Source organism: Sarcophilus harrisii, chromosome 2 (genome assembly GCF_902635505.1).
Source record: "Sarcophilus harrisii chromosome 2, mSarHar1.11, whole genome shotgun sequence".
Taxonomy (NCBI): Eukaryota; Metazoa; Chordata; class Mammalia; order Dasyuromorphia; family Dasyuridae; genus Sarcophilus; species Sarcophilus harrisii.
In genome coordinates this window covers 226,114,747-226,135,429 of record NC_045427.1, presented here as the reverse complement: position 1 = coordinate 226,135,429, position 20,683 = coordinate 226,114,747, and the positions used below count along the sequence as shown (strand labels likewise).

General features: G+C 39.4%; 1 protein-coding gene across 1 annotated transcript; it reads right to left on the bottom strand.

Moving 5' to 3' along the window:
• Positions 1–531: 531 nt before the first annotated feature.
• Positions 532–18,695, bottom strand: LOC105749031 (helicase with zinc finger domain 2-like). Its single transcript, XM_012539704.2, has 8 exons — positions 17,626–18,695; positions 16,450–16,633; positions 16,204–16,311; positions 14,913–15,430; positions 13,733–14,371; positions 7,219–7,999; positions 5,978–6,053; positions 532–1,664 (listed from the first exon to the last, which is right to left on the bottom strand). The coding sequence occupies exons 1-8, from the start codon at positions 18,693–18,695 to the stop codon at positions 1,204–1,206; spliced, it is 3,837 nt and encodes a 1,278-aa protein (XP_012395158.1). The 3' UTR covers positions 532–1,203.
• Between the last annotated feature and the right edge of the window lie 1,988 nt (positions 18,696–20,683).

The window sequence follows — 20,683 nt, the reverse complement described above, 5'->3', positions numbered from 1 at the left end:
GAAAAGCCTGGAAAGACTTACATGAACTGTTGCTAAGTAAAGTAAGCAGAAACAAAAGAACATTATACATAGTAACAATAAGATTATGCGATGATCAACTGTGATGAACTTGGCTCTCTTCAACAATAAGGTTTCAAGGCAATTTCAATAAACTTGTGATAAAAAGTGCCATCCACATCCAGAGAGAACTATGAAGACTGAATGTGGATCAAAAATGTGTATAGTGTTTTCACCTTTTTTATTGTTATTGTTTGCTTGCTGGGGTTTTTTTTGTGTTTTTTTCCTCTGTTGATTTTTCTTGTGTAGCAAGATTAATATGGAAATATGTTTAGAAGAATTGCACATGTTTAACTTATATTGGATATGCTTGTGTGGGGAGGAGGTGGAGGAAGGAGAGGGAGAATAGTTTGTAACACAAGCTTTTGCAAAGGTGAATATTGAAAACTATCTTTGCATGTATTTGAAAAAATAAAATACTATTAAAATAAAAAAGTGGGGGAAGAATAGAAGTCAAATAAAAGCAGCCTGTTTGAATTTACAGTTTTATTGCAAACCTCTTTTGTATATGATTCCAGAATATTCATGACATAAATAAATACTATTGGTACATACAAATAGGCATTCTGTGACCAGGGAAAATAATTGCTTATGCGTATCCAGCACTTTAAATTAATTAAGCAGGATTTATAGACATAGATGCTTCCTGCTGTTGAAGGTTCAGGTGACAGAGATGGTCAGGTTAAGTCTAACTCCAAGTGACTTCAGTGGCAGCTGCTTTGGACAAATATAGGTCAACAAAGTTACCTGTGTGAGGTAGGTGTGAAAGCAACATTTAGTGACTACTGAATTTAAGTCTGAATATGTTATAACTTGGTAACATTTGACATACTATATGTATCTTATTCCTAAATTTACAAAGAGGCAAATTCCCTGCCATTATCTAAATCTTTAAGCTATATTTCTGTTTTAAAACCTATTTAATCAGTTCACAGTTCTTATAGGTTCTTTTTTTTTTTAATTAAGGCTTTTTATATATAAAACATATAAATGGGTAATTTTTCAATATTGATCCTCTTAATAGATTCTCTCTTGGGCTCATTGTGTATTTTTCCAACACTGGCACAGGAAAACTTAAATATTGTTATAATGGAGAGAAGGTAGGCCATAGAATATCAAATATAGAAGCCAGTCCCATCAATCCCATTAGTTCCTAGGTAGTGTCTCTGCCAGCAATTCTTCCAGGATAGAGTCATCAGCACAGAGTATAGCATCAGATGCCTGGGAGGTAACAACACCGTAGTTATCCTCCTCTTCTAAATCCTCTTCTTCTAAATCCTCCCTGGCTGTAGTCCCAGTATCCATTCTGTTTTGCCAGGCCAAACATAGCAAGGAACTTGGCTCCATATCTTCCATTTTGAGGAATGAAGGAAGTATATTGCCTTGCTCTAATGTCCTTTGAATAAATCTCTTCCATATCTCTCTGCAGTGTCCAAAGGCACATAAGGCACTGGGATCACCCACAACAACCAGCCGTGATTGGGCCCTGGTCATCACTGTGTTAAGTAATCGGGGCTCATTGAAGAATTCCAGGTGAGTGGCTGAATTGCTGAGCAGGCTGTCCTGGGTATGTATTGTGCTGAGGATGACTACTCGGAACTCACGACCTAGATAAAAAGCCAAGACCAAAAAATCAGAACAGTCATATTATGTAGGAACTCCTAAGGGGAGAGGAGTCAGATGACCCTAAGAAATTAGGGCAGGGCTGGAAGAAGCAGTGGAAACTACCCTGGGACAATTTCCCATCATAGGGAAAAGAAGCAACCAAAGTCAGAGCTTTTAGACATTTAGTCCTGGACCCTCCAAATAGGACTAGTTCTTTTTTTTTTTAAAGTAAAAAATATATTTTATTTTATTTTGATATTATTTTTCCAATTTCATGTGAAGACAATTTTTAGCATTCATTTTTATAAGATTTTGAATTCCAGATTTTTCACTCTCCCTCCTTCCCCTCCACTCTTCCTAAAACGGTAGGCAAACATTAATACATTTTTTGTTAAATATTTCCCAATTACATGTAAAAAATTTAATGTTAATTTTATAAAATTTTAAGTTCCAAATTCTCTTCTTTACTCCCCTCCCCTATGCCTTGATAAGAAATATAATATCAATTATACATGTGAAGTCATGTAACATGCCATGTTGCAAAGAAAAAATACACACGTGCAAAAAAACAAGAAAAGTAGTTTTTAAAAATATGATCTATTCTCAGAGTATTAGGTATGATAAAAGTGTTGATCTATATTCAGAGTTCATCAGTTCTCTGGAGATGAATAGCATTTTTCATCATAGGTCCTTTGGAACTGTCCTATATCATTGTCTTGATCAAAGTAGCTAAGTCTTTCACAGTTGATCTTTAAAATATTGCTGTTACTGTGTACAATATTCCTCTGGTTCTGCTCACTTCACTTTGCATCAGTTCATATAAGACATAGTATGTTTTTCTGAAGCTATTCTGCTCATCATTTCTTATAGCACAATAATATTCCATCATAATAAAATACTATAACTTCTTCAGTCATTCCCCAAACAATGGGCAGCTAGCTCCTCAATTTCCAATTATTTGCCACCACAAAAAGAGTTGCTACAAATATTTTTGCACAAAGAGTCCTTTCCTCTTTTCTTTGATCTCTTTGGGGTCTAATAGTGGTATTTCTAGACTAAGGAGTATGTACACTTTTATAGCCCTTTAAGTATACTTCCAAATTCCTCTCCAGAATGGTTGGACTATTTTATAGCTTTACCAACAATGCGTCAATGTAGCAATTTTTCCAAATTCATCATTTTTCTTTGATTAACCAATCTGATAGGTGTAAGGTTGTATCTTAAGAGTTGTTTTAATTTGAATTTCTTGAATTGATGTAAATAATTTTTTCCTATGTAACTATTGAAAGCTTTAATTTCTTTTTTGGGAAACTGCCTGTTCATATCCTTTGACCATTTTTATCAACTGAGGAATAGCTTTTATTTTAATAAATTTGAATTATTTTCCTATTTGTTGGTGGAGTTGTAAAATGATCCAACTATTCTGGAAAACAATGTGCAACTTTGCCTAAAGAGGTATAAAATGCTGCATTCCCTTTGATCCCAGTATCACTACTGGGGCCTGTATCCCAAAGAAATCATAGAAGAGGGAAAAGGACCCACATGTGCAAAAATGTTTGTAGTTGCTCTTTTTGTGGTGGTAAAGAATTGGAAAATGTGTAGATGCCCATCAACTGGGGAATGTCTGAATAAGTTATGGTATGTGAAGGTAATTGAATATTATTGTTGTATGGGAAATGGTGAGTGGGCTGGTTTCAGAAAATCCTGGAAAAACTTACATGAATTGATGCTGAGTGAAACAAGTAGAACCAGAAAAACACTGTACACAGCAACAGCAAGATAGTGCTGTGATCAACTATGATAAACTAAATTTATCTCAACAGTTCAGTGATCTAAGGCAATCCCAATAAATTTTGGATGGAAAACATCATCTGCATCCAGAGAGAAAAAGTATGGAGATTAAATGCAAAACAACACATGCTGTGTTTATTTTTTTTTCTTCTATTTTTTTTCCTTTCATCATTTTTCCCTTTTGTTTTAATTTTTCTCTTCCAACATGATTCATATGAAAACATGTAAAAATAAATGTACATGTATAACCCCCCCCCACAAAAAAGTTATTTTACATGTAACTGGGAAAAATAAATACATAAAAATAAATTTTAAAAATGAAAAATAAAAGAATGGTAGAACTGAGGCCTCTATCAAAGAAACTTGATATAATTTTTTCCCTGTGATTTCCTGCTTTCCTTCTAATTTTGGCTGCATTCATATTGTTTGTGCAAAATCCTTTAATTTCATGTAATCAAAAATTTCCATTTTATTTCCTATGATCCTTTCTATCTATTATTTGGAAATAAACTCTTCTTTGGCAGATCCATTTTCCCATGCTCCCCTAATCTACTTATGCTATCACTCTTTATGTCTAAATTATTTATCCATTTTGATCTTATCTTTGAGTGTGTGTGTGTGTGTGTGTGTGTGTGTATAAGTGTGAGATATTGTTCTGTACCTATTTTCTGCCAAACTACTTACTAGTTTTCCCAGCAATTCTTGTCAAATAGTGAGAATTCTTATTCCAAAAGCTTAGGTCTTTGAATTTGTCAAACACTAGATTACTATGGTCATTTGCTACTACATATTACCACTAATTCATCATTCTCCTTCTTAGCCAGTATCATATTGTTTTCATGATTACTACTTTGTAATACAGTTTGAAATCAGGTACTTCCTTCCCATTTTAAAAAAATGATCCCTTGATATTCTTGACCTTTTTCTTCTGGGTGAATTTTATTATTACCTTTTTCTAGCTCTATAAAATAAGTTTTTGGTAGTTTGGGCACTTAATAAGTAAATTCATTTAAATCAAATTGTCATATTGACTTGGCCTCTCTATGAGCAATTAATATTTTTCCAATTGTTTAAATCTTTCTTTTTTGTGTGAAATGTTTTGTAATTATGTTTATATAGACCCTGGGTTTGTCTTGACAAATAGACTCCCAAGTATTTCATATTGTCTGCAGTTATTTTAAATGGAATTTCTCTTTCTATTTCTTGCTGCTGTTATCTTTTCATAATATTTTCCCCCTTGCTCTCATTTCTTTATCCAATTTCTTCTCTACCATTCTTATTAAGTGTTTAATATAATTTTTTTTAGCTCTTCCAGGAATTCTTATTCAGCTTGTGTCCAATTCACTTTTTCCCTTTTCAGGTGTACTTTTAGCTCTTTTGATTCATCATCTTCTGAGTTTGTGTTTTAATCTTCCCTATCATCATAGTGACTTTTTGTCATCAGGTTCTTTTTTATTTTTTTGTCATTTGTCCATTTTCTAGCCAATTTCTTGACTTAGTTTCAAGCTTTAGAATTTTTCACACTGCTGTTTTCAGAACTGGTTTGGGGAATATGGGAGTTTTTGGTTCTTCCAGAGGGGTGTGATCTGGGGAAAAATGTGATCATCTACTCTCCTGGTCTACACAATGGTTCTTATACATAAAGGGCCTCTGATCTCTTGAGATTGCAATCAATACAACTTTGCAGGGATCTTGTACCCTTGGGATTGAAAGAGATACAGTTCCTCAGGGTCCCTGCTCCTCCTTGACCAAAAAGTTTTCTTCTCTATCCACTAACTATGATTTAGAAGTGGGTATTGGCAATGGAGTTTCCAAACAGCCTCAAGTCCTAGCAAAAAGGTCCCCTTTAATCTTTTTCTGATGGATTGCCAGGTCATCTTACCATTTCTAGCTTGAGAAGGCCTAAAGCACCTATTGCTTCTGTTGCCATCATCTAGTGGCACATGTGGTGCCATCCACCACCAATGTATCCATGTGGGCTAGTTTCTACTCTTAGGGCACAGATCTCTCCCTCCAACCTCCTAAGTTATCTCAGGCTGGAAGAACGCCTCACTTGACCTTTTGTTGGTTCTGTCACTCCAAATTTAATTTAAAGTCATTTGGAGGTGAATGTTGGAAGAGATTAGCTATGTACTTCTTCTACTCTACCATCTTGGATTGACCCTTGGAAATCCTCCAAATAGGCATAGTTTTGAAGAAGATGTGTACTTTCTTGCTGTAAAATAAAGGTTATTAAGATATCTAGGTAGTAGGATCCAAGAGAGATCTTCCCTCTACCCTACTTCTTACCCTACTTCAGCTCCCTTTTAATGTCCTTAATATGTCTCTTAATTTAAAACAGTCCTTTGAAAGCAGGACCCCCCACTATCCTTTGCTCAGGAGTCTGACAGTGAGAATGATGATTAGCCATTTAATGACGGTCTAAATGAACAGCTAAAAAGACAGCTCAAATGGAGTCCTTTACTCTCTCCCCTTCACTCCAGAGCTTCCCTTCCAATTTTATGTCTCTAATACAAATACTCACCTGGCATATTTTCAGAATTCTCCACTACCACTTCTTCCAGTTGTTTCTTCCTCAGTTCCTCCTTAAGTCTTTTTACCTGGGAAAGAGAGCAACAGGGGTGTGGAGGTTAAGAAACTCATAATAAGTTCCTTCCTCAGGACTCCCACCCTATGTGACCAAACTCAGGGTTCAGACCTCAGCCTCCACACAAACACCATCAGAACCATATGCGACTGTCTGAGGTCTTCTCTTGGGGAAAGAATCCATCACTATATACTCTGTCTCTGTCCAGTACCACTCCTTCCTCAGATCATTTCATAGCTTAAAAATCCCACCTCTACTATGCAACCTTCCTAGATTACACAGAGAAAAGTTCCCCTAGCTTCATTCTGCTGGGCCATGGGGTTTCCCCTTAATTTTGCACTGCTTCTACTCTCCCCTAAGAGACACTGGCACTTGTGATCAGAAACAGGAATTATTGAGATGTTTCTAAAGGTAGTTGTTTTATTCTACTGTGCTCCTCTATTATAAAGATAAAGATCAGGGCAAGGACTAGACCTGAGATTCCATTAGTATTGGGAACTCCTAGTTGAGGAAATCCTCTATCAGTACAGGATGGCATCTCCTCTTGGAGAGTTGCCTAGAAGGCTCTGAGAAGTTAAGTTACTTTCACAATATCACACAGTCAGTATGGGTTGGGACGAGCCTTGCAATCTGCCTTTTGAGAATGTTTATCTGGAAACATGCTTGATAAAGATGAATCATTGATGACAATGAAAAAAAACTTCAGATCTCACTCCTTTTCTTCAGAGGAGAAATGTTTAGATCCCAAAAGGATTCAAATAGGATTACTTCTCCATCCATCCTCCCCATTCCTATGCATACATACTACTGCCCAAGGATTTCTTGAAGGACTATGGGGCTCCCAGGGTGTCCATAGGATATTCTGAACAACTGTGGTTTGGAGGTAAAGTTTATAGATTAAAAAAAAACCCCAAATCTGTTGATTATCAGTTTTGTTAAAGTTTCCCCTACTTTTTATCCTTATTTTTTTCCTTTTAACAATGGTCTTTGTTATATGAAGTGACTCAAACAGAGAGGGGTAATAGAAGAAATTAGGCAATGTAACAACAAATTATAACCAAAAATTTTTTTAAAGAAAAATATATAGGTAAGGTCCTGGATGGCTGTTTGCAAATCAAGATTCTAACTAATATCCCTATGGCAGAGAGAAGACAGAGAGGAAAGAAGGGGCCAATTACCTGAGAACCATGGGACACAACACAAATTTGCTTCTGATCACGGCTGCCCCATTGGCAGTCCCAGTCCTGATAGAATTTCTGTACTCTCTTAATGACTTCCGCTATTTCATCTTTGTTTAACCATGATGTCATCGAGATATCTTTCTCAGGAGTACCAGACACACAGCAAAACATAAGCGGGAATTGCCAGGGATGGTCAGGGATTCCACTATCCTTTATGAGGATTTTGCTGGTCCCATAGAAATTGTGAAGTACAAAGGGAATGATGGTTTTGGTGGTTCGGTAGTTTTCATGGAAGACGATTCTGCACTGGGAAGCCAATTGATGAGTCTCCTGCTGATAATACTGGAACAGTCGATTGAATAGTGAATGGTCCGCAGACTTCCTGTCACCCACGCTGAAGACTTTGAGGGTGCTTTGCAAGTGGTCCCCAGCCAGGGCCACGCGTGTGTCTTGGGTAGCATAAGCCAGTGGCATTATTGCTTCACACTCTAACATCTGAGCAGCCTCATCAATGAGGATGTGGGAAAAAAAGCCAGGGGGCACATGAAGGCTGTGGGAGGCAGTGGTGGTAGTGACAATAATGGGGTGCTGCTCCAGCTCATCCTGGGTTGGGAAGCGGAAAGAGCACCCATCTTCTGAAAGGCAGCAGTACTGCAGTGTGGTTGGGTCCGTCTCATGGAAGATGCTCTCAATGTGTTTGACCCTCAAGGGCATGGCTTCAGGGTGTCCAGCTGAGGTATAAACATGAAAGTACTCCCGGATGTAGACATCAGCAGCACTGCAGTTAGGGAAGCAAAAAGGGTTAAGGAGTGAGGCTGTAGGATTCCTTCAATTAATTTAATTCAACAATATTTCCTGCTTTCTATGTTCAAGGTACTATGCTAATTAAGTGCATGCACTAGGGATAAAAGGGGAAAAAACGATAATCTCTGTCTCTCAGAGAGGTTACATTTTGCCAGTAGCCAAACTGTACCATGCAAAGCAGAATGTCAGAGAGGCAAAGGAGAGGTCCAAAGTGCTTGAGGGAAATCTGATCATCTGTCAAGAAGCATTTATTACACAGTGTGCTAAGCATTTTGTTAAGGGAAAGGAGAGAGGGAAAGATGGAGACAAGGGATCGGATAGGAAATAGAGAAACATGCAAAAAGAGGGAATCTCACTCTCAAAGTTGTTTAGGAATTTTATTTCTTCTAATTAGTCAAATGTAATTATCTGATTTGTTGGTTATCCATCATAAAAGTTTAATTGCTGGGCGACCAGGGTGAACTTACCACTGGGTGAACTTGGGGATGGCAGAATCAGACCTGAGAGAGGAAGGTAGTTTTTTCCTACCAGTTTGACAATGTGTTTCAAAGAAATCTGTGCATTAGCCATTATGTATGTCATTGACTCAGTCAATTTCTGTACTAAAATTAAGAATTGACTATACAGAACCATCTGGGAAAACTGGACAAAGAGGGGGCATTCCTAAGATGAAGTGGAATGGAATTCTTTTTATTTGTTACTTCTTCAAATCTACCTCTACTGGGGTTGGGAAAATGGTTGCCATCAACCTTTCCTAATCCCTGGGCAGGGTATTCAAAATTTTCTCTTTCTTGACCTTACCACTAGGAAAAAAACAAAACAAAATCTCTCCCTCTAATTTTGGTAAATTGGGATTTTTTTAAAAGCTATTTTTGCCTAGATAAAAGAATTGACAAAAGCAAAGAATATAGGATTTTATAAAAGGTTCAGTTTAGTTTGTTCTTCACACCAAGTTCAACAGAACCTAATCTTACTTTAATGCTGGTCCAGGCCTAGTCCAATCCCGATTTGGTTCTGTTCTGTATCTAGTCTCATCTCTTTTAGCTGTGATGATCCAATTCTGGTCCAATTCTAGTCCAATTCAAGTCCATTTTTGGTCTAATCTTGGTCCAAGTCCAAGATAACCATGATCTTTTTATTATTATTATTATTATTATTATTATTATTATTATTATTATTATTATTATAGCTTTTTATTTACAAGATATATGCATGGGTAATTTTTCAGCATTGACAATTGCAAAACCTTTTGTTCCAACTTTTCGCTTCCTTCCCTCTACTCCCTCCCCTAGATGGCAGGTTGACCAATACATGTTAAATATGTTAAAAATATATTCTCACCATGATCTAATCCTGGTCCTATCTCAGTCCAACCAACCTTGGTCTAACCATCTCCCAATACTGATCTAAACTTAATCAAAATGAACAGTTTAATCCTGGTCCAACCCTGTTCCAGCCCTAGTCCAATTTTGTATAGGTAAACTATAGGCTTTTAAATTTATTTCCATCTTCTCTTCTCTGTCACCCAACATAGTAATGCCCTAGCATAGTTGCTTCTTAAATAATATCCTCAATTCAGAGCCTTTTAAAGCATATCAAATGGACTTTGGCAGGAAACATAGCCCAAAATGGGCAGGGGCAGCAAACAGGTAAAGTAATTTATTTATAGAAAGTCCCTATTCTTGTCAGAGAAAGACATAGAACCTGGCATATTGTTCCAAGGCCATGAAGATTAAGAAACACCAGTGATAGATTAGTGGACATTTTCAGAAAACATAGCAAGCCAGTCCAGAGGAAAAGGGAAGTAATAAGCAATTGAAAACAAAATCAGAGGGGAAAAAAAATGACCTTTTGTGTAGGGAGAAAGGAGATTACTCTGTTCTATACAAAGTAATATGATCAGGAACCAATCATCTGATGCCTCAATCCCATCCCAGCCTTACCCGCCTTTCTTAGAATAGAATTAGGAATTCAGAACTCAACATCCTAAAGAATATTTAGAATTAATTTCCTGCAAAATTTCCTTGCCTTTATCTATACTGACCATAACCCCAAGCCCAATTTCCATTGAAGTATGATATAACATCAATCCTTATATCAAACCTGATTATCAAGTCTTTTCTCTAACAATTTCCCAGAACCAGCGTGCAATGGACAGGTTCCACCTGCATTTCCCACTGGCATCTCAAACTTAACATTTCTAACAAGGAACACATCATATCCCCCTTTTGCCCTTCTTCCTAATTATCTCTGGCAATGGCAGCACCAATATCACACTCCCAGTTTGAAATCATCGATGACTCTTCCTTGTTTTATACTCCACATATACAACCAATTGGCAAATCCTATAATTTCTACCTTTTCCATGTTTCTATTCCAACTTTTCTCTATTACCACTTCCCCCTCATTTAGCCCTTTTCTCTTTTTCATCCAGATTATTTCCAACAGCTTCCAAACTAGACTTTCTGCTGATAGTTTACAGATGGTAGAGTCTGGCCATTTTCCCAATTCACTCTCCATACCACATGCTGTGTTATCTTCCCAATGTACTGCTATGATCACAATACTACTCTCCTTAAAAATCTCTAGTGGATGCCCATTCCAAACTGAATCAGGTTTCAATTTCTGGTCTTGATATTTAAGGACCTTCACAATCTGTCCTGACCCTACCAAATGAGCCTATTTTTCTTCATGTATTCTAAGTTCTATAAAAATTAATAAGACTACTTAGTTCCCTGTTTTTACCCTAACCCCTTCCACCTCTGTACATGTGCTCATATTCTCTTCTACACATAGGACAGAGCCTATGTTTAACACAGTCAATGTTTAACAGCTGGTCCTGGTGAATAGGAGGGGTGTAAATTGAAGAGAGGAGGCCCCCAACCCCAGTAGAGGTAGATTTGAAGGAGTAATTAATAAAAAAGAATTCCATTCTATTTCATTTTAGGAGTGCCCCCTCTTTGCCCAGTTTTCCCAGATGGTTCTGTGTAGTCAATTCTTAATTTTACATACAAATAGATTGAGTCAGATTTGAATAGGAGCCTTCTGAGTTTTGCCTCCTCAGGTCATCCTCCTCCTTAAGAATGTAAGTTCCAAATGCCATTACTAGATGTCTATACTAAAAAAAATCATAAAGGAGGGGAAAGGACCCACAGGTGAAAAAATGTTTGTAGCAGCCCTTTTTGTGGTAGCAAAGAATGGAAAATGAGTAGATGCCCATCAATTGAGGAATGGCTGTATAACTTACGGCATATGTAAGTAATGGAATATTATTCTATAAAAATGATGAACAAGATGATTTTAGAAAGGCCTGGAAAGATTTACAACAAAAAGAAGCTGTGCAAAATAAGCAGAACCAGTAACACATTGTACACAGTATCAGCAAGATTGTGCTATGATCAACTATGAAAGATTTTGTTCTTCTCAGTGGTTCAATGATCCAAGGCCATTCCAATAAACTTTGGATGGAAAATGCTATCTGTATCCAGAGAATTATGGAGACTGAATATAAATAACACATGCTATGTTAACTTTTTCCCTTATTTTTCTGCTTTTTCCCCCTCTTGTGTTTTTTCCCTTTTCTTCTGATTTTTCTCTCCTAACATGGTTCATGGGAAATGTATTAAAAAAAAATGAATGTTCACATATAACCAGAAAAAAAACACTTGTTTTTTAAATGTAACTGGGAAAAAGATATTTAAATTAAGTTAAAAAAAGAAGAATGAAAGCTTCTTGGATTTAGGGACTGGCTGTGTAATGAAAGGTGGAGATTTTGTAATTTTGTAATTTCTGTAATTCCCAATTAATGGAGAATGGAGGGACGGATTTACGTTTCAAAATAGGAAAGAAAGCATGCTTTTGTGGTTCCAAAAGTCTATTAACCTAGGAAGGTTAAGTAGGGAAGATTAAGAAAAGGAAGTAATAAGCAATTGAAAACAATTCCATTCATCCATTCTTGCAAGGTTGTAACATAAATCTTTTCTGCATTTATTAGTGAGTCAGTGGATATTTTGTTCCTTACACCCACACTGAAATTTTTAATTCTCAGAAAGTAGTCCAATTTGAGCTGGCTCCAATAGACTCCGGAAGAGCTCTCCATCATCCAATCAGTATTTTAACTGCTAACGTCCCTCCCTTCAAGGTCCACCTTGGGTTCTTCCTTCACCATATACATTCTACCTCCTGTTCACACTCATATACAATAAAAGTCATCTCTTTCTTCATTTTGCCTGACCCTCCTTTGCTCCAGTCCTTCTACCTTGTATCAGTATAACTTGGAGAAGTGAAAACTGGTGAACTAGAAAGCTGTCTTTGAACATTTGAAAAGCTGCCATAAGGAGAAGGGATCGCTTGGCCCCAAAGGTCCATAACTTCAGTCTCACAGGGTAGGGTAGCTACAAAAAGAATTTTTTTTAAGCTTATCACTTCAAATCTCAGTCCTATACAGTTAACTCAGCCAAGGATATTGAACATGTTTCTACCTCCTTCAGTCTTCTAACAGAAAGGCTGAAGGACTAAACTCCGTCCAAAACTTTCCTTTATAGAATGCAGGATTGGTTCTTTCAGCTCACCCTATTTTCGAAGCTCAGAGAAAATATAAATTTTGATTAAATTTTGATCATAGAAACCTAAGATAAATTGGTTGTTTTTGTTTTAGTTTGTTGACTAGATTTGTTGACTATAGATTTCACCTTGATTTTAAGATTTACTTGGTCATTGGGCCTAGAATGGCTCAAGGTGAATGTAAATCACAATTTGTTTCTCTTTTGGCCAGAAATTGGCCAACTGAGGGTCTTCCCCTCTCAGGTTGATTTTTTTTAAACTAGGTAAAAGAATTCAACCTCTGCCTCATGTTTTATCTAGCCTTGATTGCTGATTGGGCATTGCCTCAGTCAAACTGAAATCTGTTAAAGACCTTAGCTTAAAAAGGCCAAGGTCTCCCATTTCATCCAGGACCATCTCCAGTCATCTTGATCTATATCTGGCCATTGATCCCAGATGGCTCAGGAGGGGAAAGTGAGGCAGGTGACCTTGCACAGCCCTCCCTCCAATCCAATTCACTTACATGTCATGGCATCATTTACCTGATGTCATGGTCATTTCTGAGAAAGAACAAACAACCACAACCACAAACTTTGCATCTGTAGCTCTTCTTGGTCTCAACTCCAGACAACAGTGTACCCCTTGGACTCCTTCTCTACCCAGCTTTCCAATTTCTATTGGTGTATAGTCTTTGCCATTAGATTGGAAACCCTTTTAGGGCAGGTAATCTTTTCTTATTAGTCCCTCAGAGCTTAGCATAGTAGGAGATGCTAAATATTTATTAGATTGAATGGAATTTTAAAAATTTTAAAAATTCAATAATTAGAGTTATCCTGCCTAGGAGACATGATGGTTACTCCCTCCTTGGAGAGGTCTTCAGAGGCTATAAGCAGGGATGTCATAGTGAGAATTCCTAGATATAGATGACGGATCTCTAAAATTCTGATTTCCCTTTAATATTTGTACCTCTAGTGCATCACATACTATATTACACTTGGCTCCTTTAGACTGCTCTATGTTATACTTTATCTATGGATAGGCCCACTACCTAGTGGCCTATCAGTTATAAAGTGTCAGTTAAAGTGAGTTCTAATTCTGACCAAAAGAAGGCAGCCCCAGCCCCCGTCCCAGCCCCTGTCCCAGCCCCCAGCCCAGCCCAGCTTACCTCTCGGTATGGGTACAGATCAACACCTTGGCATTTGGCTGTTTGATCACCTCCAGTGCAGCCCAGGCAAGTGTGTATGTCTTTCCTGTCCCAAATGGACCATAAATGAGCAGTGGAGGCACTTGTCTACTCTCACTGGCTGTGCCTGTGATATAGGAAATGGCCTGTTTCTGTTTAGCATTACAGAAAATTTCCTGGGTAGACAGTGTTGGAGAAGGCAGAGAACAGGCAGGTATGTCGGGGACCACCACTCTTTCATCATGAAGTGCATCAATGGCTTGATGCCTTCTACTGAATACCATTTTGTCAATTTGGAACTGGATTTCCATAAGCTGAGAATCTCCATCCTCAAGCCCCAGCGCAGAGCAGCAGTGGGCTGGCAGCAGGAGCCATACAGTGAGCTCAGTCTCCGTCTTGACATTCACCTGAACTTCATACACTTGGTTATCCCGGGCAGGGATGGGTGCCACATAAGCAGTGCTGATGGCCCTGCTTAGCAAGAAGCCTTGGTCTGTGTCTGGTGTCAGCGAGCAAGGAATTTGTCCCTTGAAATGGGATTTCCCATGTGCTTCAAACTTCATGCCCATTGCTGAGGTCTGAACCTTAGAGGACAATGAGCCTTGAACCCGAAGCTTCAGTCTGTGGAAAAGGGAACAGAATTAGTGGGCTGTACCTCTCTGGCTCTCCTCTAACCCAACATCCCTCAAACATCACTATCTCTCTGTTCTGGTATCTTATCTCCTGCAACTGTGATCATCCTATTCAGATAGGAGCATCACAGAGAGAGGAGAACAGCTTATTCAAGATAGTTATTGATCACAATAGGGATCTCAGCCACCTCACCCCTAGATCACTGTCAAGACACTGCCAGCAAAATCTTAATTCCTAACATTATAGACTAAGGGTTTTCCAGTATATCTTCCTTCATTATGTACATTATTTGAATCTCTCAAATTCTCTTAGCTACATGGGGTGGGTATTATGATCCCCACTTAACAAAATGAACAAAATGAGACCCAGAAGTGACATGGTTTGTCTAAGGTCATACAACCAACTAGTGGCAGAGCCAGATCTCCTGGCTAACCAATTTGTCATCACCCCTTTCTTGGGTTCCCTGCTTCAGGCTTCCTTCCCTCCAACTTCATTCCCTACCCCAGCAATGCCTCTATCCCATTTTTACCTAGCTACGAGCTGTTGCTGGGCATCTTCTTCCACATACAAGAACTGGTGCATCCTGTCCCGATAGTTGGTCAGAGTTATAGGGATGTTGGCTGAAGCTGTCAACTTGAAGGAGTCCAGTTCCTGGGAACTCACATTGTACTTAGCAAGCAGGTTTGTCTGCTCTGCTGTCCTGTCCATACTGGTTACCACATGATGATCCCCACTGTTCCAGTAAGTCATCTTCAGGCTAGAGGTGGGCAAGATTTCAGGGGCCTCCTTCTGGCCCACCTGCATGTGTAGCTTCTGTACCAGGACAGGCCGGTGTCCAAAGTCAAAGGCCACCCACTGACTGTAACTGCCAGGGGTGATGCACTCCATGTGCACCTCTACATGGAAGGTCATCACTGCAGCACCATATACCCGGAACTTTGAGCCTTGGGCATAAAGCTGTCCTGGTGGAAGCCCAGGACCCACCAAGGAGAACTTTGCTCCCATATGCTGTTTGAGGAGAGCTACATGTCTCAGTGGTTGTCGGTTCTACAGAAAGGGGGTAGGGAAAGAGATGGGACAACCTTAGCAGTATGACTCATCTACCCTCCTTTTCCCCCCAAACCAGGCCAGGGTCTCAAGCCATAGCTTCTCCTCTACTGCCCTTGGAGGTCAGGATCCATTTTAGCACAAGGCTTCTAGACCCTTAATTCACCCAGTCATACTTCAAATGGGCAACCTCACATCTTTTTTCTTCTTTAAAAAAAAAAAAACAGCTGTTCAATTTTCAAGATATGCATGGATTTTTCAACATTAACCCTTGCAAAACCCTGTGTTCCAATTTCAGCCCCCCTTCTCCCCAACCCCTCCCCTGGATAGCAAGTAATCCAATATATGTTAAACACAGTAAAAATATATGTTAAGCAATATATATGTAATATATATATATATACACATTTATACAATTATCTTGTTGCATAAGAAAAATCAAATCAAAAAGGAAAAAAATGAGAAAGAAAACAAAATGCAAGCAAACAAGAATGCTATGTTGTGATCCACACTCAGTTCCCACAGTCCTTTCTCTGGGTGTACATGACTCTCTTCATCACAAAATCATTGGAACTGGTCTGAATTGTCTCATTGTTGAGAGGTGCCACGCCTATCAGAATTTATCATTGTATAATCATCATATAATCTTATAATCTGGAGTGAATGCTTCTATTATTAACAGGATGGAGCTGGATTAGCCCCTGAAATACTAGAACTAGTATGAAAACTTCACATATAGACCCATTCCCATTCCCCCAAACTATGTCACAAACCTTAGAATGAATGATAAGTTTCCAGCTGCATTGTGATTTCTTTTCCTTTTCCTGGTGCTGTAGAGGCTGGCCACAGTGAATGGTTATGTCATGTATCAACCTAGATTTCTGATAAGGAGCAGACAAAGGGATGTTAGTAAAGTTACTGACTGCTACCCCAACTGTCCATGGGATCAAATTCAGGTCCTTATCATTCCCTCTTCTAAAGTCCTTCCTCTTAAATTTTTTCCCCTGGGTTCTACTCACCACTAGAGCTTCATAGTCACTCTCCTGATAATCATAGAAAAGCTGGCCCTGGAAGAAGAGCAGTCCATGTTTCCAAGCTGTGACCTCACTTATTTGGATGGTTAATGGCCGAAGAATCCATTCCTGTAGCTCTTCCAGGGAGTGTGCTTTGATACATACATCTCCATAAAGACAGATATCCTTTCTAACAAAAAGGGAGCCCAAAGAGAGTAGTCAACTGAGGGTGGAGGACAACAAATGCTTTTCCCCCATGCTGTCCTATGGAACAGTGGGTGGAAAGCATCCTAGATTTGAAATCAGAAGCTTGGTTTCAAATCCTAACTCTGAGACTTGCAAATTATATGACCTTGAGCAATTCCTATCATTTTGCCCCAGTTGCCTCATCTGAAAAAATGTGAGAACTGAATTAGATGATTTATGAAACCCTTTAAATTCTCAATCTATTATTCTATGAGGCTATTTCAATATACATATATATATATTATAGATGCACATAATGGAATTCCACAATTGAAATTGGCTTTTAAAGATCACTTTCATCTGGGAGAGGTCACTTTAAGCCTTTCTGTGTCTATTTCTTTATATGAAAATTGGGGGAAATACCTGGCTTGCTTACTTCCTAGAATTGTTCCAATTATCAAAAGGGATAATACTGAGAAAACTCAAATCCCATATTTAGCACACAAAAGGCATTTTCTGGTCTCCCCTCCATCCCCCACCACGAAATCCCATTCCTTCCCCCACACTAAGATTAGTTTCCATTCACACTGTGCATTTACCTTTGTGTATATTTTTTGATTGATATGTGGTTGTTTACATTTTTAAAAAGCAGAATGTGAGGTCCTTGAAGGCTTGGGTCTGCGATTTTGTCTTTCTTTGGAATTCCAGAGCTGAGCAGTGCCTGGCGCACTTAGAAGTGGTTTAGGATTGAGTGTAAGCGTAAGGTAAGTAAGCCACACTCTGTGAAGATGGATCTAATGGATCCAAGCCCAGCCGCTTGCGCTCATGGAAGCTTACTATTTGTTGATTAAAAGAAAAGCGAAAATGAGAAGAAAGCCACGAGAAAAGCTTCAAACTCCCCTTCCCCGCCCTCGGGCTTAGCCGAAGGGTAAAACTCACACAAGCTCCACAAGTGTTTGCTAAACAAGATGCTGCTTTTCCCACTCTGGGTCTTACCTGGGGCACAGCTTGAATTCACTGACTCCAAGGACGGGGCGCCGATGTCTCCATAGGGCCGCCTGATCGTAGGACAATCTCAGTTTGTGCTCGGGGGAGAAGCAGTGATTCTTGAAACTCACTTGAGAGCCGTAGAACACAGAGCAGGCTTGGCAGAGCACTTGGGGCCGGGCTGAAGAGGCTGGACCGCCGCCGCCGTCCCTCCCACTGATCCCGGGCCTTCCTCCGGACTGGAGGGTGGTTCGAATCAAGTCGGGGCGACGCAGATGATCTCTAGCCTCAGCTTCCCACACGGCCATTTCCACATCGCTGTGAGCATAGGTGCAGGCGGTGGCTCCACGCCGACAGGGTTTCCCTCGAGGGAAATAATTACAATATTCCAGGATATTTCGGCGCCGGGGTTTGGGCCTGATCACCACCAGTTGGTCTTTACTTGCTACATGAACCAGAATGGGGCCAGAATACGGATGCTGTGGGCACACCAGCTTTGGACCCCAGTGAGTCACTTGTGAGGGGCTTTCCTCAAAGCAGGCCTTACAGATTTCCTGAAAGTAGCCTCCAAATTCTGCCCCAATTTTCTCAACTGCTCTCTGGCTCTCAGGGGTCCAGTGGTATGAGCTGTTTTGCACTTCACCTTTTAGCCATAACCTAGGGATATAGTTCTGCCTCTCAAAAGTCCAAACCACTGCTTCCTCTGGGCTGCTGGCAAACGTGCACTGGTCGTGCCTCGTGCAGCCTGTCCCACGTCTGTAGAACTGGCACAGCCTATAGTTCCTGGGCTTGGGAAAGATGGGTCTACGTCGAATCTTTCTCCATCCTTGATGTGGAGGGGTTCCCTTGACTCTTGCAAGGAGGATCTCACCAGGGCACTGGTGATCTATGATTTGCCATATATATGTGCTCTCATCTAAGGGCTCAGTACAGACTGAGCAGCCCACAAGAAACTCCAATTCTCTCTGGAACCTATCCAAAAGCACCATTTGCTTGGATAGCAGTTCTTGTCCCTTAAAGGTGGGATTGGCAAAGAAATAGCCAGAAAGGCGAGTTAAAAGTCTTTTATTCCTCACCATTGGGTCAGTTGCTAGTAGGTAGAGCAAGGTCCTTGAGGAGACTGGTCTTCAGAATCAGTTTCTTTCCGGAATCCAAATTCCTAAGGAAATAGGAATAGTTAGAAGTCTGAAGAGGGAATTAAGTGGAAAGGATGTGGGGCAAAGAAAATGGCTCATTCAAGGTAGAGACTGTCTCTTGCTCCCTCTCTGCCCATCAGGAGAAGAAAAGTGAAAACATGGCCTTGACTTGGTAAGTCCCTGGTATAAAAGGAGGGAATAAAACCAGACACATTAGACCCTACAACTTATAATGGAAAACATGGAAATCAATAGGTGGCTAATTTTAATGGGGTACAGGCTACAAGGTAAGGTGACTCGACTGATCATGAGAACAATGATCAATGAACAAGATCAGAGGCAAAAACAAGGTTAATTTTGGAAGACTAAAATTTATGAAGAAGTTAATTATGGAACAGAATTTGATAAGATAGAGGGATATAGTTTTGTGAAAAAAAGAGAAGCTTTAAGTTTGGGTACTTTTCCAACTTGAAGATAATGAATTTTTTCTTTTAACCATCTATAAAAATCAAAGGACAAATCCCTGGCAGCCTCTAATATGAATATTCCTTCTTGCCCTCAATATTTGAAATATTACCTGGTAATGTTCTGGTTAGCTTTCTGGAGGACCTAGGGACCACCCTTGATCTTAGTTTAGGAGTGCAGGAGGCAGGACAGCAACCAGGCTGGTCAAAGATAAAATGTCTATCTTCCAGTCCTTCTTAGCCCTTATATATCTTATTGTAATTACATCAGTACAGCATACTGATTATGTGTAAACTTTTAGAGAACCATTATCTCATTAATTCCATTGAGTTAACACCTTGTTTCAAGTATATACTTCTCTAGAGTTCCAGCCCTGTACAACCCAGGACTTCTCCAGGAATCCATAGGACAATATGCTTGAGATATGAGAGGAAAGGTCCTTTGGTGACCACTCTACCTTAAGAAGCAAGAAGGCAGGCAGACTAGCAAATACAGAACTCTATTCATAATAGGGAAGTTGGCCAAAGTTTCCTTCCCACAGGTCTTTCCTTCCATCCCCACCCCCAATTTCTAATATTTACTTAGTGAAGAAATGCTCCAATATTCAGAATACCAAGCTGGCCCTTGGTTAACAGAAATTAGTACCACCATCATCATTATCATCACCTTCACCATCAACTAGAACTAAAGTCTCAGAGAAGTTAATCATATCTCAAGCAAACTAGAACCTTTCTCCCTTATCTATCAAGCAGACACACAGGACAATTACATTAGGTTAGCAGAGCCATGGTAACTACAAATATTGCCACTAGAGTTGAATCTCTCTCCTTCTCCCCACTCCCTTTGTCCCTATACCACCCCCAACTCCCAGCCTCCTAAGGAAGTTGCAGCATACTTCACTAAAATATTAGAATCCATTCAGAAAAGGTTGCCCCCTCTTTATCTCACATGACTTAGAAATCTCCCACTAATTTGTCCTTCAGCCCTGCTTCTCATGAAGAGGTGCCTCATCCCTTTGCTATGGCAAACCACATGATATGTACCCTTGAGCCTACCTATCCTTTCCATTCCCCTCTATCACATTCTAGCCCTAACTTCTTTCCAGACCTCCAGTATCACATCTCCAGTTTCCTGTTGGATATCTCAGAATTGAATGTCCTATAGATGTCACAAACTCAAAAAAAAAAAAAAAAAAAAAAAAAAAAAAAAAAAAAAAAGAACTCAGATGTCACAAACTCAAAAAAAAAAGAACTCAATGTTTTCCCCAAATCTCAAATTATGTTCAATCTGTTGCTAAGATCAGTAGAATCTACTTTTGTAATAGTCCTCATATATGTCCCCTTCTCCCCTCTCACACAATCACTATACTAGTATACAAGTCAAGACAAGCAAATAACCCCATGCTTGTTCTCCCTGTCTCAAGTCTTTTCTCACCCAACTCTATTCTTCACTCATCTGTCAAAATG

Coding starts and splice junctions, on each gene's coding strand:
- LOC105749031 (XM_012539704.2), bottom strand. CDS start 18,695: ATGGTGAGGAATAAAAGACTTTTAACTCGCCTTTCTGGCTATTTCTTT. Junction 16,634..17,625: donor GAATTCAAGCTGTGCCCCAG/GTAAGACCCAGA, acceptor CCTTTTTGTTAG/AAAGGATATCTGTCTTTATG. Junction 6,054..7,218: donor TTGTGTCCCATGGTTCTCAG/GTAATTGGCCCC, acceptor TCTCTTTCCCAG/GTAAAAAGACTTAAGGAGGA.